This window comes from Hyla sarda, chromosome 11 (assembly GCF_029499605.1).
Source record: "Hyla sarda isolate aHylSar1 chromosome 11, aHylSar1.hap1, whole genome shotgun sequence".
Taxonomy (NCBI): domain Eukaryota; kingdom Metazoa; phylum Chordata; class Amphibia; order Anura; family Hylidae; genus Hyla; species Hyla sarda.
This window is the reverse complement of record NC_079199.1, coordinates 67,277,334-67,292,408: the sequence shown is the minus strand read 5'-3', so window position 1 is coordinate 67,292,408 and position 15,075 is coordinate 67,277,334. Positions and strand designations below refer to the sequence as shown.

Here is a 15,075-nt window from a genome sequence, read left to right as displayed (position 1 = left end):
TGTCCTTGAAAGATAGAGACACGCTAATCCATTCGCACAGGTGCAGGGAGGAGGAGGTGAGCTGTCGTTCTAATTTACTCAATCCATTCAGTGGAGCGCTAGTGCGGCCCAGGACATCTGAGGACATAACACACCTGTTATTGCTCGATCTCGCAATTGATCGGGCAAGGTAAGGGGTTATTAAAGCCTCTTGGGCACTGCTGAGGCCTACTCCTGACTGCTCCTGGTGCAATGTATGGGGTAATTAAACACTCTTGGGTAGTGTTATTGTTAAATTTACTGATAATTTTATCAGTAATAAAATTTAATTTTGCAGAATGCTAACCATTACACAACGGAACGCTTGTTGCGTGTGATTTTTTTATGAAAAAAAAAATATATATATATGGAGAGGGATTAACTCTGCTTAATCATTTTTGGCGATTAGAATCCTTTTGTGATCTGATCTTTTGGAGACAGATGCACTTACACACATGTAATAATTTTTTTTTAACCAAATTTCAAACATTGTGTGGTTTATTATTTTTGAGAAGAATGTCTTTTGGTGGTCCACCAGCCTATAGAGTCTTCTGAACTGCTGTATATGAGCTTGTTTTTAAAAAACAGGTATTTTGTCAGACAATTTCAATAAAATTTAGCATTTTTTTGGGGTGGATTGTGAAGCCCGGGTGTGTACTCGTGCATCAGCCAACTCCAGGCTGTGTCTTTCAGGCAATCTATGGGTTCCTGATGCCGCAGAGGTGGGGCCTGGCTCTGGGAATTAAAAATTTTTGGATTGCGGGTGCTACCAAAAAAGATGGACACACCCTAATCCGTTCAGTGGAGCGCGCCTGCGGCCCCGGACATCTCAGGGCATAACACACCTGTTATTGCTCGATCTCAGGAGAAGGGGGGTTCATCATCGGGAGAAGGTATGGGGTATTTAAACACTCTTGGGTAGTGTTTTTTTTTTTAATTTACTGATAATTTTATCGGTAATAAAATTTAATTTTCTAGAATGCTAATTGTTACACAACGGAACGCTTGTTGCGTGTGATTTTTTGATGAAAAAAAAAATACGGACAGGGATTAACTCTGCTTCATCATTTTGGGCGAAAAAAGTCCTTTGGTGATCTGATCTTTTGGAGACAGATGCGCTTACACACATATTGAATTAGTTTTTGTAAAAAAATTTCAAACATTGTGTGGTTTATTATTTTTGAGAAGAATGTCTTTGGGTGGTCCACCGTCCTGCATTATAGAGTCTTGTGAACTGTTGGATATGCGCTTGTTCTTACACAAAGGTATTTCTTTAAAAAATTTCTAAAATGTTGTTGTTTTTTGGAGGGTATTTTGAAGCCCGGGTGTGTACTGGTGCATCAGCCAACTCCAGGCTGTGTCGTTCAGGCAATATATGGGTTCCTGATGCCGCAGAGGTGGGGCCTGGGTCTGGAAATTTCAAATTTTTGCATAGCGGGTGCTACCTATGAGAAATCTTTGTCAAAAATGTCATATATTGTGTTGGTTTTTTTTTTGGGGGGGGGGGGGATTGTGAAGCCCTGGTGTGTAGTGTACTAGTGCATCAGCCAACTCCACGCTGTGCCATTCAGCCACTAAATGGTCTCCTCTTGCTGCCAACATGTCCATGCTGTGTCATTCAGCCACTATATGGTGTCCTCATGCTGCCAACACCTCCACGCTGTACCATTCAGCCACTATATGGTGTCCTCATGCTGCCAACACCTCCACGCTATGTCATTCAGTCACTATATGGTCTCCTGACACTGATGCCACCACCAGGCTCTGTCATTGTGCTGCTGTGCGGCAGTGATTCTAAGAGCGATGCCGGTAATCTGCATGCTATTCTGAATAACAGTATTATTTCACTACCCCAGCACACTCCATATGCGTTTTAGGACACAGCAAAGTGTTCTATACCCCTATTGAGGCTGCATGTAGGCTAGAAATAGCCTTTTTTTAAATCGATTCGCCGCAAACAAATTCGGAATGAAACTAACTTTTCGGGAAAATTCGGCGAATCGGCCGAATCGAATTTTTTAAAAGTTCGCTCATCTCTATCCGTTGTATGTAAATTGTTTGTGGGTTTTCTAAGGGATGCTATTTTAGAGTGTCTTGATAAAAATAAATGTATGACTCCATATCAGCATGGCTTTATGCGGGATCGGTCCTGTCAAACTAACCTGATCAGCTTTTATGAGGAGGTGAGTTCCAGAATGGACCAGGGGAAATCGCTGGATGTCGTATATCTGGATTTTTCAAAAGCATTTGATACAGTGCCACATAAAAGGTTGGTGCATAAAATGAGAAGGATGGGGTTGGGGGAGAATGTGTACAAGTGGGTAAGTAACTGGCTCAGTGATAGGAAACAGAGGGTGGTTATTAATGGTACTTATTCTGATTGGGTGACTGTTACTAGTGGGGTACCACTTGGGTTAGTCTTGGGTCCTGTTCTATTTAATATATTCATTAAAGGGGTACTCCGGTGGAAAACTTTTTTTTAATCAACTGGTGCCAGAAAGTTAAACAGATTTGTAAATTACTTTTATTAAAAAATCTTAATCCTTCCAGTATTTTTTAGCTGCTGAATACTACAGAGGAAATGATTTTCTTTTTGGAACACAGAGCTTTCTGCTGACATCATGACCACAGTGCTCTCTGTTGACATCTCTGTCCATTTTAAGAACTGTCCAGAGTAGGAGAAAATCCCCATGGAAAACATTTGCTGCTCTGGACAGTTCCTAAAATGGTTTAACATGTGATGCATTAAGAGATGGTATTCTGCATACCTTGGTTGATTGGTTACTGTTGCCTTTCTGTCATCTCAAACTAGTCTGTCCATTCTTCTCTAACTTCAACAGAGCATTTTGGTCCACACAACTGCTGCTCACTGGATATTTTCAGACCACTGTAAACCCTAGATATTGTTGTATTTTAAATTTCCGTTAGATCAAAATAGTTGGGCAAGCCCTCTGGCACAAACTACCATGTTACATTCAAAGTTCCTAAAATCCCTATTCTTCCCTGTTCCTATGCTCGGTTTGAACTTCAGAATGTTGTCTCGACCACGTCCACATCTCATCATTTTTCTCTAAGCCAGTTTTATTATTTTGTTTTTCAAAAGCCATGTCTGATTTTCATTACTTAATTTTTAGTAACTTGTTATTCAATATTACTCTTGTCAGTTTTGAGTTATTTCAGGGGGTATTGTAAGTTTCTCTGTCTTTAATGGAAGGGTGCCAACAAAAGGTCATCATTTAACATCACTTAAAATAATCTATGCATACAAAGTATACAGACTGGTAATTACAAAACCTATATAATGAGTATTAAGATGTAAACTCCCATTCACTGGGACAGATAACACATTTGTTAAACTGGGTATTTACTTGTTTTCCCCATTTCTGTCTTGTTTTTCACTTTTATGTATATGTATCACATAACTTTTGCTCTAACAATAATGCAGCTAATTTATTTCTCTATCGTTTGTCTTGCCCTGTTTGTTTCAATTTTCTGGTTCATTTACACCAGTGGTCTCAAACTGTGGCCCTCCAGATGCATGCTGGGAGTTGAAGTTTTAAAACATCTGGAGGGCCACAGTTTGAGACCACTGTTTACACTCACCCTATTATCCTTTTTACCGAAGCCATGCAGTACCACCTCTCAACAGGTGGCATAGTACAAGAGTATCCCATAAGCACAGAAACATTTAAAAGCATTTAAAAAAAAAACGGTTGTATAAAATTTGTATACCTAACCTTAATCCATGGGTGAATGAGACACTCCACTGCAGTCATCCTTTCCCTACAGAAACAAAAGGGATCCCTCCTGGTTACATAAGCTGAAGTAAGGCTCAAAAGCACACTATATAGACATTTATAGTATTTGCAACAGGTGTATAAAGAAAATCACTTACCGATGCAGTCTGCCTATATAAACATTTGTGAAAGAATGGGTTGTTTTAAGAGCTCACTGAATTCCATTGTGGTACTGTAAGGGTGCGTTCACACGGAGTAAATGAAGAGTAATTCACGCCCCAAATTTTTTGGGCGGAAAAAAAGAATGTTATTTTTGCGCAAAATTCGCGGGAAATTTGCGCACAATTCGGAATTGCGCGTGGAATTGCGCGCGGACATGGGGGAGAAAGAAGTGAAGGGGTTTTCAGCCATTTCAGTGCAAATTGCGCGCGAATTGCGCGCGAAAACGATGTTGGGCGGAATTTTTTGTTACCATTGACTTCAATTGATTTCTGCTAGCGGATTCCGCTTGAAGAATGAACATGTCCTTTCTTCAAGCGGAACGGAATTCAGCGTCGGAATTCTGCTAGCAGAATTTCCGCAGTGTGAACAGGCCAGCAGAAATAACATTAAAGTCAATGGGCAGAGAAGATGTGAATTAATTTGGAGCGGAGAATTCAAGAGGAATTACTCGAGTAAATTCCTCTTGAATTACTCCGTGTGAACGCACCCTAATTGGATGACACCACTGAAAGAACGAAGACCGGTAAAGCCATGGGGAAAATAGGACAATAGGGGTACTGCTGCATGTTATGCCTTCTCAGTAAAGACAAAACCACAGGCAATGCACAGGAAAATAGCAGGGTATTTATTGAAGGTACAACTGGACAATGCCTCTCGGCATACGCTAGTGGATTCCTCAGGTCCACCAATATTACTGGGTATATAATCTCTATGCAATAAAAGGTTATATACCCATATTTTAATGGTCTTTAATGATCTTGGTGGACCTGAAGAAGGCACTAGCATGTGCCAAAATGCATTGTCCAGTTGTACTTTCAATAAACACCCTGCTATTGTCCTGTCAATTGCCTGTGGTTATGTCTTTACTGAGTGTGCAGAGTGTGCAGCAGCACCCCTAATGACATATTTTCCCCACTGTTTTACCGGTCTTTGTGCTGTAAGTCTGCCCCTGGAGTGGTGGCTTTCAAGACACAACTCCCACAAGGTCAGTATATCACTGTGGTGTGATAGTGGATAACACACCTATTGATATAGTACACAAGGGAGCGCCCCCCCCCCCTTTATTTTATTTATTTTGTATCCTCCAATTGACCTCTCCCACTGAAATTAGTCACTTTAAGAGACTTCTTCCTTCCTAGATCTTTCATGATTTTATAAGTATTTATTTAGTTTTGCATATCAAATTACAGACATTACCAAACAGGTAAACATAAACAACCACCTCCTTGGATCCCACACATCTTCTTCAATATAAAAAACAGGGTATCCTTCAGTGGTAAAAAAAAAAAAAAGGGTACTTATCGGAGACCCAACCGGAGAAAACCCAGAACAAACAAATAATCATGCATTCACACATGCACACATCCCGGTAACCCCAGCCCCCCCATTTCCTCCCTTCTAGAAAACAGTAGCACATTGCAGGAGACCTACTGAGACAACCTTGCCGGGGGATTAGCCGATGCAACAATGAGAAGCCAGGACATCACAACCACCTTCCAAGCCCAAAATAAAAGAAAGCGGATCAGCAGGCATCCATGTGAGGTAAAAACAACATCATTGATGACACATAACAAGCACACCAAAGGTGTAAGTAGAAAAGGAAAATCTAGATGTTCCATCAAAAAATCCAATCACTTCCCTCCAAAAGGACACTCCCAAACTGCATGCAGAAAGGTACCAACTTCCGAAGAACAGCGAAAACAGAGATCAGACTGGGAAACACCAATACGCTTCAGTTTAGCAGGAGTATAATACAACCTCAAGACATATCTAGATTGAATCAACATATCTCTACTACTAACAACAGAGGAGTAATATGAGCCTTCAACCTTCTTCCACTGACTCTCTGACAAATCCGGGACATCAGCCTCCCATTTATGAAAGGCCTGTGAGAAAGGGCAAGGCCCCAGTGATTGAAGGAGAGCATAAGACTAAGTAAGGGGTTTAGAGAGATCCGTGGTGCCCAGGAGAAGCTCCACATCAGAGAATGCAGGAATAAATGTCAGGGAGCCAAACTGCACTATGAACTGCTTGCCTCAGGTGGAGATACCTATAAAAGGCATTTCCAGGGATGCCATAGCATTCCTTCATGTCCGAAAAGGATAGGAAAACCTGATCCTCCGCAAACAAGTGAATTACAAATTCGACTTCATGAGAACCCCAGAAGCCAGCCTCCTGTAACCCATGTAGGTGAGGTAAATGTACATTCCCCCACAAGGGTGCTCTAGGAGATACCAGAGGTTGTGGAAATTTACTCGACACCACAGACCACACTTTAGGTATAGTTAAGAGGGGAAGAAGAAAAGAGGATTGAGAGTGATACCTGTAGAGTAAGTTAGTAAGGGATTCATACGAACCCATAAGCGCTCCAGCCAAGGCAGTTGCCGAGTTCGACAGATCCAGATCGATCCACCACGCTGCATAGACCAGTTGAGAAGCAAGAAAATAGTTATATACATCAGGGGCAGCTAAGCCACCATGTTTTTTAGGAGCCTGGAGAAGAGCCCGACTGAGTCTGGGAGGCTTACCCTGGCAATAGAAGGATCCCAGAGCACTGCATAACACACTAAAATATTTATTGGGGGGAATCAGAGGGGCTAAATGAAAAAGGTATAAGAATTAAGGAAGGTAAATCATTTTGAAAATATTGATCCTGCCAGCTAGTGACAGAGGGAACGAGGACCAGGCAGTTAACCGCTCCACAGTGGAACATAAGAGCGGATCTAAATTCAGGGAGAGATAATCCGTAAAGGAGGCAGTGACCTCCACCCCCAGGTATCTAAACTAAGAGAATAGTTGCACCCCAGCTGGGAGAGAGGAAGGGAGTGGGACCCCAGGTGAAAGCACCATCAACAAAGACTTAGCCCAGTTTACCCACAAGCCCGAAATCGACCAAAACCGGTCCAACAGGTCAATTTAAGATAGGAGAGAACCACCCACATCCGCCAAATATACTAGTGTGTCATCCACATAAAGGGAAACCTTCTCTACAATAGACCCCCTGGGGATGCTGCAGGTAGTAGCATCATTATGGATGGCTGCCGCCAAAGGCACCACCACGAGGGCAAAAAGATATGGAGATAGCGGGCAACCCTGCCTTGTCCCATGATTCAGGAGAAAGGGGGCAGAAACATCCAGGTTAGTGCGAAAGCGGGCCCTAGGACTATCGTATAACAACCGAACCCAAGCACAGAAACGAGGACCAAACCCAAATGCACCCAGAACCTCCCATAAAAAGGGCCACCCCACCGAGTCAAAGGCCTTATAGACATCTAGACTGACTAGCACTCCAGTAGGAAAGCCCTTCCCCACCGCCACAATATTAAGCTGGAGGTGTTTCACATTCACATCAGTAGCTCTACCCGGCATAAAGCCTGTTTGGTCAGGATGAATGATGGAGGATATGACACCACGGAGGAGAGTGGCCAAGACTCTAGCCAGAATTTTTATATCAATATTCAAAAGGGAGATAGGCCTATAAGGATCAGGAAGCAACGGGTCCTTCCCAGGCTTAGGAAGCACTACTATCAATGCCTCCCTCATAAAATCTAGCAGAGATTTCACATCGGCCATCGAATGGAACAATTTAAGGAGCTTAGGGGCCAAACGCTCCTCATTCATTCTGTACCAATCACCTACCATTCCATCCAGACGCATGGTGAGTGAGGGTAAGATACCACAGATCCATCCCTGTCCCTAATACAAGGGATAGAGGCAGCAGGATGGCTAGCCCTCGCTAAATAGGCCAACAGTTTCCCATTCTTATCCCCAAACTCAAAAAGGGCAGCCTCCCTATCCGCCAGCCTCAGCTGGACTCTATACTTTTGAGCCACCAACAAAGACCTCTGAGCTTTGGCCCACGCCCTTTCAGTATCGGGAGAAGGATCCTTAATATACGCTGCCTCCAAAACACCCACTTCCCACTGCAGCTCACTCTCCATAGCGGACCTAATCTTCCGTTATCCCGCCTCTCCTGTTATAAAAGAACCCCTAACCACGACCTTGTAAGCATCCCATTGGACTAATGGGTCAGAATGAGAAGCTTTATGCTCCCAGTATTCAATATGGGCAACCCCTGAGTCTCAACAACAGCATCAGCCTGTAACCAGCCAGGGTGCATGCACCAAATACGGGAAGGGGGGCTAGGACCCAAATTAAGAACTACCTGTACCACAGAGTGGTCTGAGATCCCCCTAGTGGTGTAGGAAACATCTCTCACCGCCTGGAGGAGATCCTCAGATGCCAGAGCAAGGTCAGTGCGAGAGAAGGACTTATGGGCTGCAGAGTAAAGGGAAAATTAAGATGCAGTCAGATACTTCCATCCCCAGATGTCGGTCAGGCCCAACGCCATATGCCAGGTATTAAAGGAGAAGGAGCCAGGGTCAGCAGCATTGGTGCGGTCGAGCACAAAATCAGGAACCACATTAAAATCTCCTATAAAAAGGACAAGGTCAGAGGAAAAAGACAACAGTTTGTTATTAATCAGCTCCAAAACAGAGACCTGAAACGTAGGGGGCACATAAACGGAGACAAGGACAAAAGAAAAGGCACCTAGAGAACAATGTAATATGACAAACCTGCCAAAGTCATCGCAGGCAAGAATTTAGTAATTAAAACAGAGCATAATTAGAAAAGGAGGCGTGATAGCCATGTGCTATCCACGCCCCTTTCAGGGTAAGAACCTTCTGACCTGTGATGTGGGTTTCCTGCAAACAGATAACATGAGGAGATTGACGTTTCACAAAGTCTAAACATAACACCCCCTTAAACTTGGAATTAAGCCCCCGGGCATTCCAACTAACAACCTTTAGGGTCCCCATCACGAAAGATGATCAGAAACACAAACAGGAGGGAGCAGGGGAGGACCAGGACCCGGGACCACACACACAACCCACATACAGACAGACAGAGCACAGACATAAAACAAATGCAACAGAGCATAACCATAACATTCCCAAAAAAGCCCTAACACTAAACAGGACATAGCAAAACATCTACGCCCTAACACAGTGCAGACCTATAACCTGAATACAACTACTATGGGCATTGAAAAGACCCCAAATGACCTGAGCTAATAGTACAAGAATTCTCCTGCCACCCCACCACAACTTAAATTGGCCAGTAGCTAAACGTATAACCCAGAGTCCCTAGGGGAGCCGGAACCTATGGAGGCCCTAAAAACCTTTCGCCCTAAGAAACAAAGCGGGAGAGCAGCCATGACCAGGACAGTCCATGACAGGTCAATCCGGTGGTCGGACAGGTGGGGCTGCATCCAAACAATGAAGCGCCTCAATTGGAGAGGTGAAGAACTTAGTAGAGGCCCCATCCACCATTCGGAGATGGGCAGGATACAGCATCGAATAGCGGTAACCCTTGGCACGCAGCTTCGAGCGGACCTCAACCCACTGGCTACAGAGCTCCACAAAGAAGTCAGGGTAGAAGGACACCCTGCTCATCTCGCAAATGACCTTTCCCTTGAGACATACTGCACAGAGAACGGCATCCCTGTCCTTGAAGTGTAGAAGTTTGGCAAGGAAAGGACGAGGAGGACCCCAAGGGGGAGGAGGCCTGGCCGGGACCCTATGTGCTCATTCAACGGAGAAGTAAGGAAAGAAGGAGCCCACTGTAAGGATCTCTTTCAGCCAAGTTCCGAAGAACAATACAGGGTCATTCCCTTACACCTTTTCAGGAAGGGCCACAAGACGAATATTATTACGCCTCAAGCGGTTCTCCATGTCATCCATATGGCTCAATACTCCCGTAACCTAGCATTGTAGAGAGTCCACCCTGTCTGGCAGGGGATGAACAATGTTTTCCAGCGTAGAGACCCTGCGCTCCACCTCCTCTGTGCGCTCACGCAACTTTTGGGTCTCATGTCACAGAATAACAAACTCCTGCCGCAGTTCATCAACTTTGGTCACTATAACGGATTGACAGGAGGTAAAGGCAGCCAGCAGTTCTGCAAATCAATGGTCCATAGCTGTGGCGTCGTAGACAAGCCTTTCAGGGGAAAGTTGCTGCTGGGAGGCCGAAGACCCCCCAGGTAGTGACAGAGGCGGGTCAGGAGAGACAGCAGAGACTGTAGTAGCAAGCGGGGTCTGAGCTCCAGGATCCTGCTGTGAGGGGCCACAGGAAAGGGAGGACCCCTCATTAGAAGAGGCCTCCTCATCTGAGGTCGGACACAAGGCATCTGTCACGATTCGGCTGGCTGGAGGTGGATCCTCTGTGTCAGAGAGGGATTGGCGTGGACCGTGTTGGTGGACCGGTTCTAAGTTGCTACTGGTATTCACCAGAGCCCGCCGCAAAGCGGGATGGTCTTGCAGCGGCGGTAGCAACCAGGTCGTATCTACCAGCAACGGCTCAACCTCTCTGACTGCTGAAGATAAGCGCGGTACAAGGGAGTAGACAAGAGCAAGGTCGGACGTAGCAGAAGGTCAGGGCAGGCAGCAAGGATCGTAGTCAGGGGCAACGGCAGGAGGTCTGGAACACAGGCTAGGAACACACAAGGAAACGCTTTCACTGGCACAATGGCAACAAGATCCGGCGAGGGAGTGCAGGGGAAGTGAGGTATAAGTAGGGAGTGCACAGGTGAACATACTGATTAAGCCTGCTGCGCCAATCAGTGGCGCAGTGGCCCTTTAAATTGCAGAGACCCGGCGCGCGCGCGCCCTAAGGAGTGGGGCCGCATGCGCCGGGACAAGACAGACGGGGAACGGGTCAGGTACGGGAGCCGGGATGCGCATCGCGAGCGGGCGCCTCCCGCGTCGCGAATCGCATCCCGGCTGGGAGTGATATTGCAGCGCACCCGGTCAGCAGGTCTGACCGGGGCGCTGCGAATGAGAGGATGCTGCGAGCGCTCCGGGGAGGAGCGGGGACCCGGAGCGCTCGGCGTAACAGTATCAGCATATTGTTTGGACTTCTTGTTCCTTTGACTACCACGGGGGCCACCCATAATTATCAGGGCCACACAGGGAGCAGGTAGAGAGGCACTAGAAACACAGGCCATGGAGTTCGGGTCACCTCTATAAATATAGAAGTCCTTAGGCACCACCAGGCCCAGCAGTTCAGGGCAGCACAGAGAGCAGGCAGAGAGGCACCAGATAAAGAAAACAGGCAGGGGAAGGCACTTTAGGGGACGAGTCAGCCCATCAAAGACAGCAGAGGTACCACAAGTCCCAGCAGGCCTGGGTTGAGCAGGTAGAAAAGCACTAGGCATATAAGGCAGGCAGTGAGTATAGGTCAGAGGGCCAGGCAGTCCACAGGAGACAGGGGGAGCACCACAAGTCCCAGCAGGCTCTCAACAGAGAGCAACCCCAGGGGTGAGGCAGTCCTCAGAAGACAGCATAGGCACCACAAGTCCCAGCAAGTCAGGGCCACAGAGAGTGCAGGTAGAGAAACACCATTTATGTATGACAGGCAATATGTGTATGTATCCAGAGGGTCAGGCAGTCGTCAGAGGGCAGAAGGAGCACCACAAGTCCCAGCAGGGCAGGAACCCACAGCGAGCAGGTAGACAGTCACTAGTGGTATTAAGCAGGCAGGAAGAGGTACCTCAGGGTCAGGCAGTCCACAGGGGAAAGAGATAGCACCACAGGTTCCAGCAAGGGGCCAGTCAATGCAGATGTACTCACACAGGAACCCCTGCAGTGTGCCAGGAGCTTGCAGCGATGAGCAGGGAGATGCAGAAGGCTCCAGCACAGTCCCCAGGATGACATCAGCTGCCGCTCCACAAGGAGGCCCCCCCCCCCACGAAGGCCAAAGATGGCACCCGTTCTTCAAGATGCCCGGAGGTCCAGAAGCCAAGAAGAGCCAGCAGAGACTCCTCCACAGCCACCTCCACGCAGCCCGGTCACAAAGGGTCCCCCGGCAGCAGCACTCTCCAACTCCGGACTGCCTTCTCACCCCACAGCCCAGCACCGCAGGCCGAAAGCACCGGAGACCGCCCGCACCACTAAGGAACACCAGACCTGGAGCAGCAGCCTCTCCCCACGATCTGGCACCCAGGGGTAGGTGAAAGCATGGGACACTGGCCAGAAAAGGGTGAAATTTCAGGGTAAACTACAGCAGGGCAGCTGGAGCTCTCAGAGCACACGTCTGCTCACTCCGGCATCAAGCCATGCCCCCCCCCCCCCCCCCTAGATCTTTCATGATTAACTGTGTGAGTGGTATTACTGAAGTGTTCAGGTACCACAACAACTTGGCCATGACCTGGAGATCATGTAAAGTTATAGAATTGGATTGTCAGGTGCTGAGGCATATGGGGAATAAAATTCACCAATGCATTGGTAACTCTGCAGAGTTCTAAACTGGCATTAATATCAGCACAAAAACTGTGTGCTGGGAGCTTCATAGCATGGGTTTCCATAGCTGAGCGGCTGTATACAAGTCTTATATTACCAAGCACAATCCTAAAGGTCAGATGGGTGGTAAAAGGAACCCAACTCTGGAGCAGTGGAAACATGTTCTGTTGAGTGATAAACCACGCTAGTTTAATGGATGCGATTGGATTTGGGTAATGACTGTTTTACCTTCCAGACTGCATTGTGCCAACTGTAAAGATTGGTGGAGGAGGGATACCCAGCCTTAGCTCTGTATGATCAGTGCAGTCACACAGGGTGATCATTGCCATACTTTAAAGGGTACGGAGGGGGGGGGGTATGTTCTTAATATACTGTAGAGGGTACAAGGGAGAAAGCAGAACACAACATTCAGCTCATGGCAGTTGGCAGAGCAGTGTGGCACATTTAGTTAATATGCAAGTTAAGAATCTAGCACTGCTCCGGTGCAGATAAAATAAACTTTATTCCCGTCATACACATTAAACAATAAAAAGATTGTACTGAATGCATCATGTGATCAAAACTGGTCAGTATCCATAAATTAAAACAAGGCAAGTATACACATAGCACAATGTATAGTAAAAAGATGTGTGGCAGTGCCTCATGGACTAAGTAATTTAATACATTTACTGTAAATGTAGCAGAGGTTTCATGAATGGTTTCTGTGTTACAGGCTCATCGGTGGTACACATAGCAACTGTAAATTTCAGTTCTGAGCTGCCAAAAAACATTATGTAAATCATATGTAGGTTGAGGATACAGAGCAGGACAGTCACACAACCAGGGAGAACAGAAGATAACACAAGAGGAGCCACTGCACACATTAATAAACATTAACCATTAACACAGTGCCATCTTCTGTCAATTTAATAAACTTTTTCAAACATTTAAAATGTCTGCAGCTGTTGCTGATATTTCAACATCCTTTTGTAACAAAGGGTGTTAAGGGGACAATATTTTGCACCACTGGAGCCTGTCGTATATGCTAAGCATAGCCATAGGCAGAATTCAATAGGAGAGAACCAAACCGGTAGTATTCTGGCAGGCAGAGGAATAAACAGCACAGTCAGAAACATATAGACAAATCTAGCAGGCTATTAGTTAATGGGTACACAGTCATTGATCATAGCCAGGAGGGCATATAAGGCCAATATCAGCAGGTGAAAAGGCATTACCAGGTACACAATCCAAATGTCAGAAAACAAAAAAGTTAAATTAGTAGTATGCAGAAATAGGAGCCAGGATATTACTATAGTGCTATTCAACAAGACTGGATTCTGTGCCAGCATCCCAATTGGCTCAGTGTCTGGGTTCACTGATTGGCTGACCAGAACCAAGTGGATGCTGGCCATAAAGGCTCTTTGCTGCTCTGCAAAGGAGAGAAGTGTGGCAGGAGCCAAGCAGAGTGTCCTGTACTAGAACCCCTTTGGTTCCAGTGACGTAAAATCTTAATGCTTATGCATACCCAATACATTTTGGACAATATTGTGCTTACAGCTTTTTGGGAACAGTTTTGGAAAGGCCTATTTTGTTTTCTTTTCAAACTTGACCTCTACCCCATTAAATACTTTTGAGATAAACTAGAGTGAATATTGCAAACCAGCGCCTCTTGCCCCACACCAGTGTCTGACCTCACAAATGCTCTTCTGGATGAATGGGGGGAATAAAATCCCTCAAAACACATTAAACATTTTTTTCAAGTCTTCCCTGAAGAGTGGCAACTGTCATACCTGAAATGGGGGTACCAACACCATATTAATGCCTATGGTATGTCCTTAACCCTCCTGTAAGTGTAATGTGTAGGTGTTCTAATACTTTGGTCCAGTTAGATAATCTGTCTTTATTCTGCAATCCACCCATTCCTTTGATTACCTTGGTCACCCTCTTTTGCACCTGTCCCACTTTATCATAGCCCTTCTTATATACAGGTGCCCAAAATTGTACACAATATTCCATGTGTGGTGTGTGTATAGTAAATTGTACAGTGGCAAAGCTATGTTCTTGCCATGAGCATCTAGATCTTTGTTACCCAGACAGCAACTGGCACTGGTGACTTAAACTGAGTTTACTGCCCACCTATACCCCTAACGGGTATTGCCCATTGTTTTACTATTTTGTACATAATTGTACAATTTTGTTTCCTCAGCCAACTGCATAACATTCATCCCTATTAAACTTAGGTTGCCATTTCTCGGCCCAAGCCTCCAGCTTCCCCAAAGCCCTTAGTAGTATATTATCTTTTCATGTGTTTATTACCTTACAGAGCTTGGTACCATTTGAAAGTATTGAAATTCTAGCCAGTAACAAATCTACAATGTCATTAATGAACATATTAAAAATAAGAGGGCTGCTATATAAGAGATAGATATTAGGTGCCAGTGTGCTTGGTGGAGCCAGATGGTAAAAGAAACATATGAGGTGGATACTGTTCTTATGAAGGGGACCTACCTGGGGTCTTTAACTAGCAGCTGCTGAATAAATTCTTTGGCCATGTAACTTGTGTCCTTGAAAAAGCGGTCATCAAATTCATAGTTCCCTGATACCACATTTGTCAGTGTTTCTGCATCTGTTTCACCTTGGAATGGTGACAAACCACTGAGTCTGCATAAAGAGAAAATACATTACCACACTAAACATTGATGGTGATCTTAATAGCATGCTAACTGGGGTATACTCCATATAAAACCTCTATAATTGGTATATTCATGGTGACTTTTCTTCAGTACTGATCTCTGACTGCAGGGATTTACAGAAGAGGA

At 45.5% G+C, this 15,075-nt stretch overlaps 1 protein-coding gene across 20 annotated transcripts in view; it reads right to left on the bottom strand.

Moving 5' to 3' along the window:
* LOC130294838 (death-associated protein kinase 2-like) overlaps positions 1 to 15,075 on the bottom strand; it is a 318,537-nt gene that overhangs the window by 27,011 nt on the left and 276,451 nt on the right. For all 20 annotated transcript variants that reach the window (XM_056544924.1, XM_056544914.1, XM_056544908.1 and 17 more), the window contains 2 exons: positions 14,765 to 14,917; positions 3,756 to 3,801 (listed from right to left, as the gene is read on the bottom strand). In XM_056544924.1, coding sequence (XP_056400899.1) covers positions 3,756 to 3,801; positions 14,765 to 14,917 — 199 coding nt within the window. The remainder of the gene's footprint in view (positions 1 to 3,755; positions 3,802 to 14,764; positions 14,918 to 15,075) is intronic.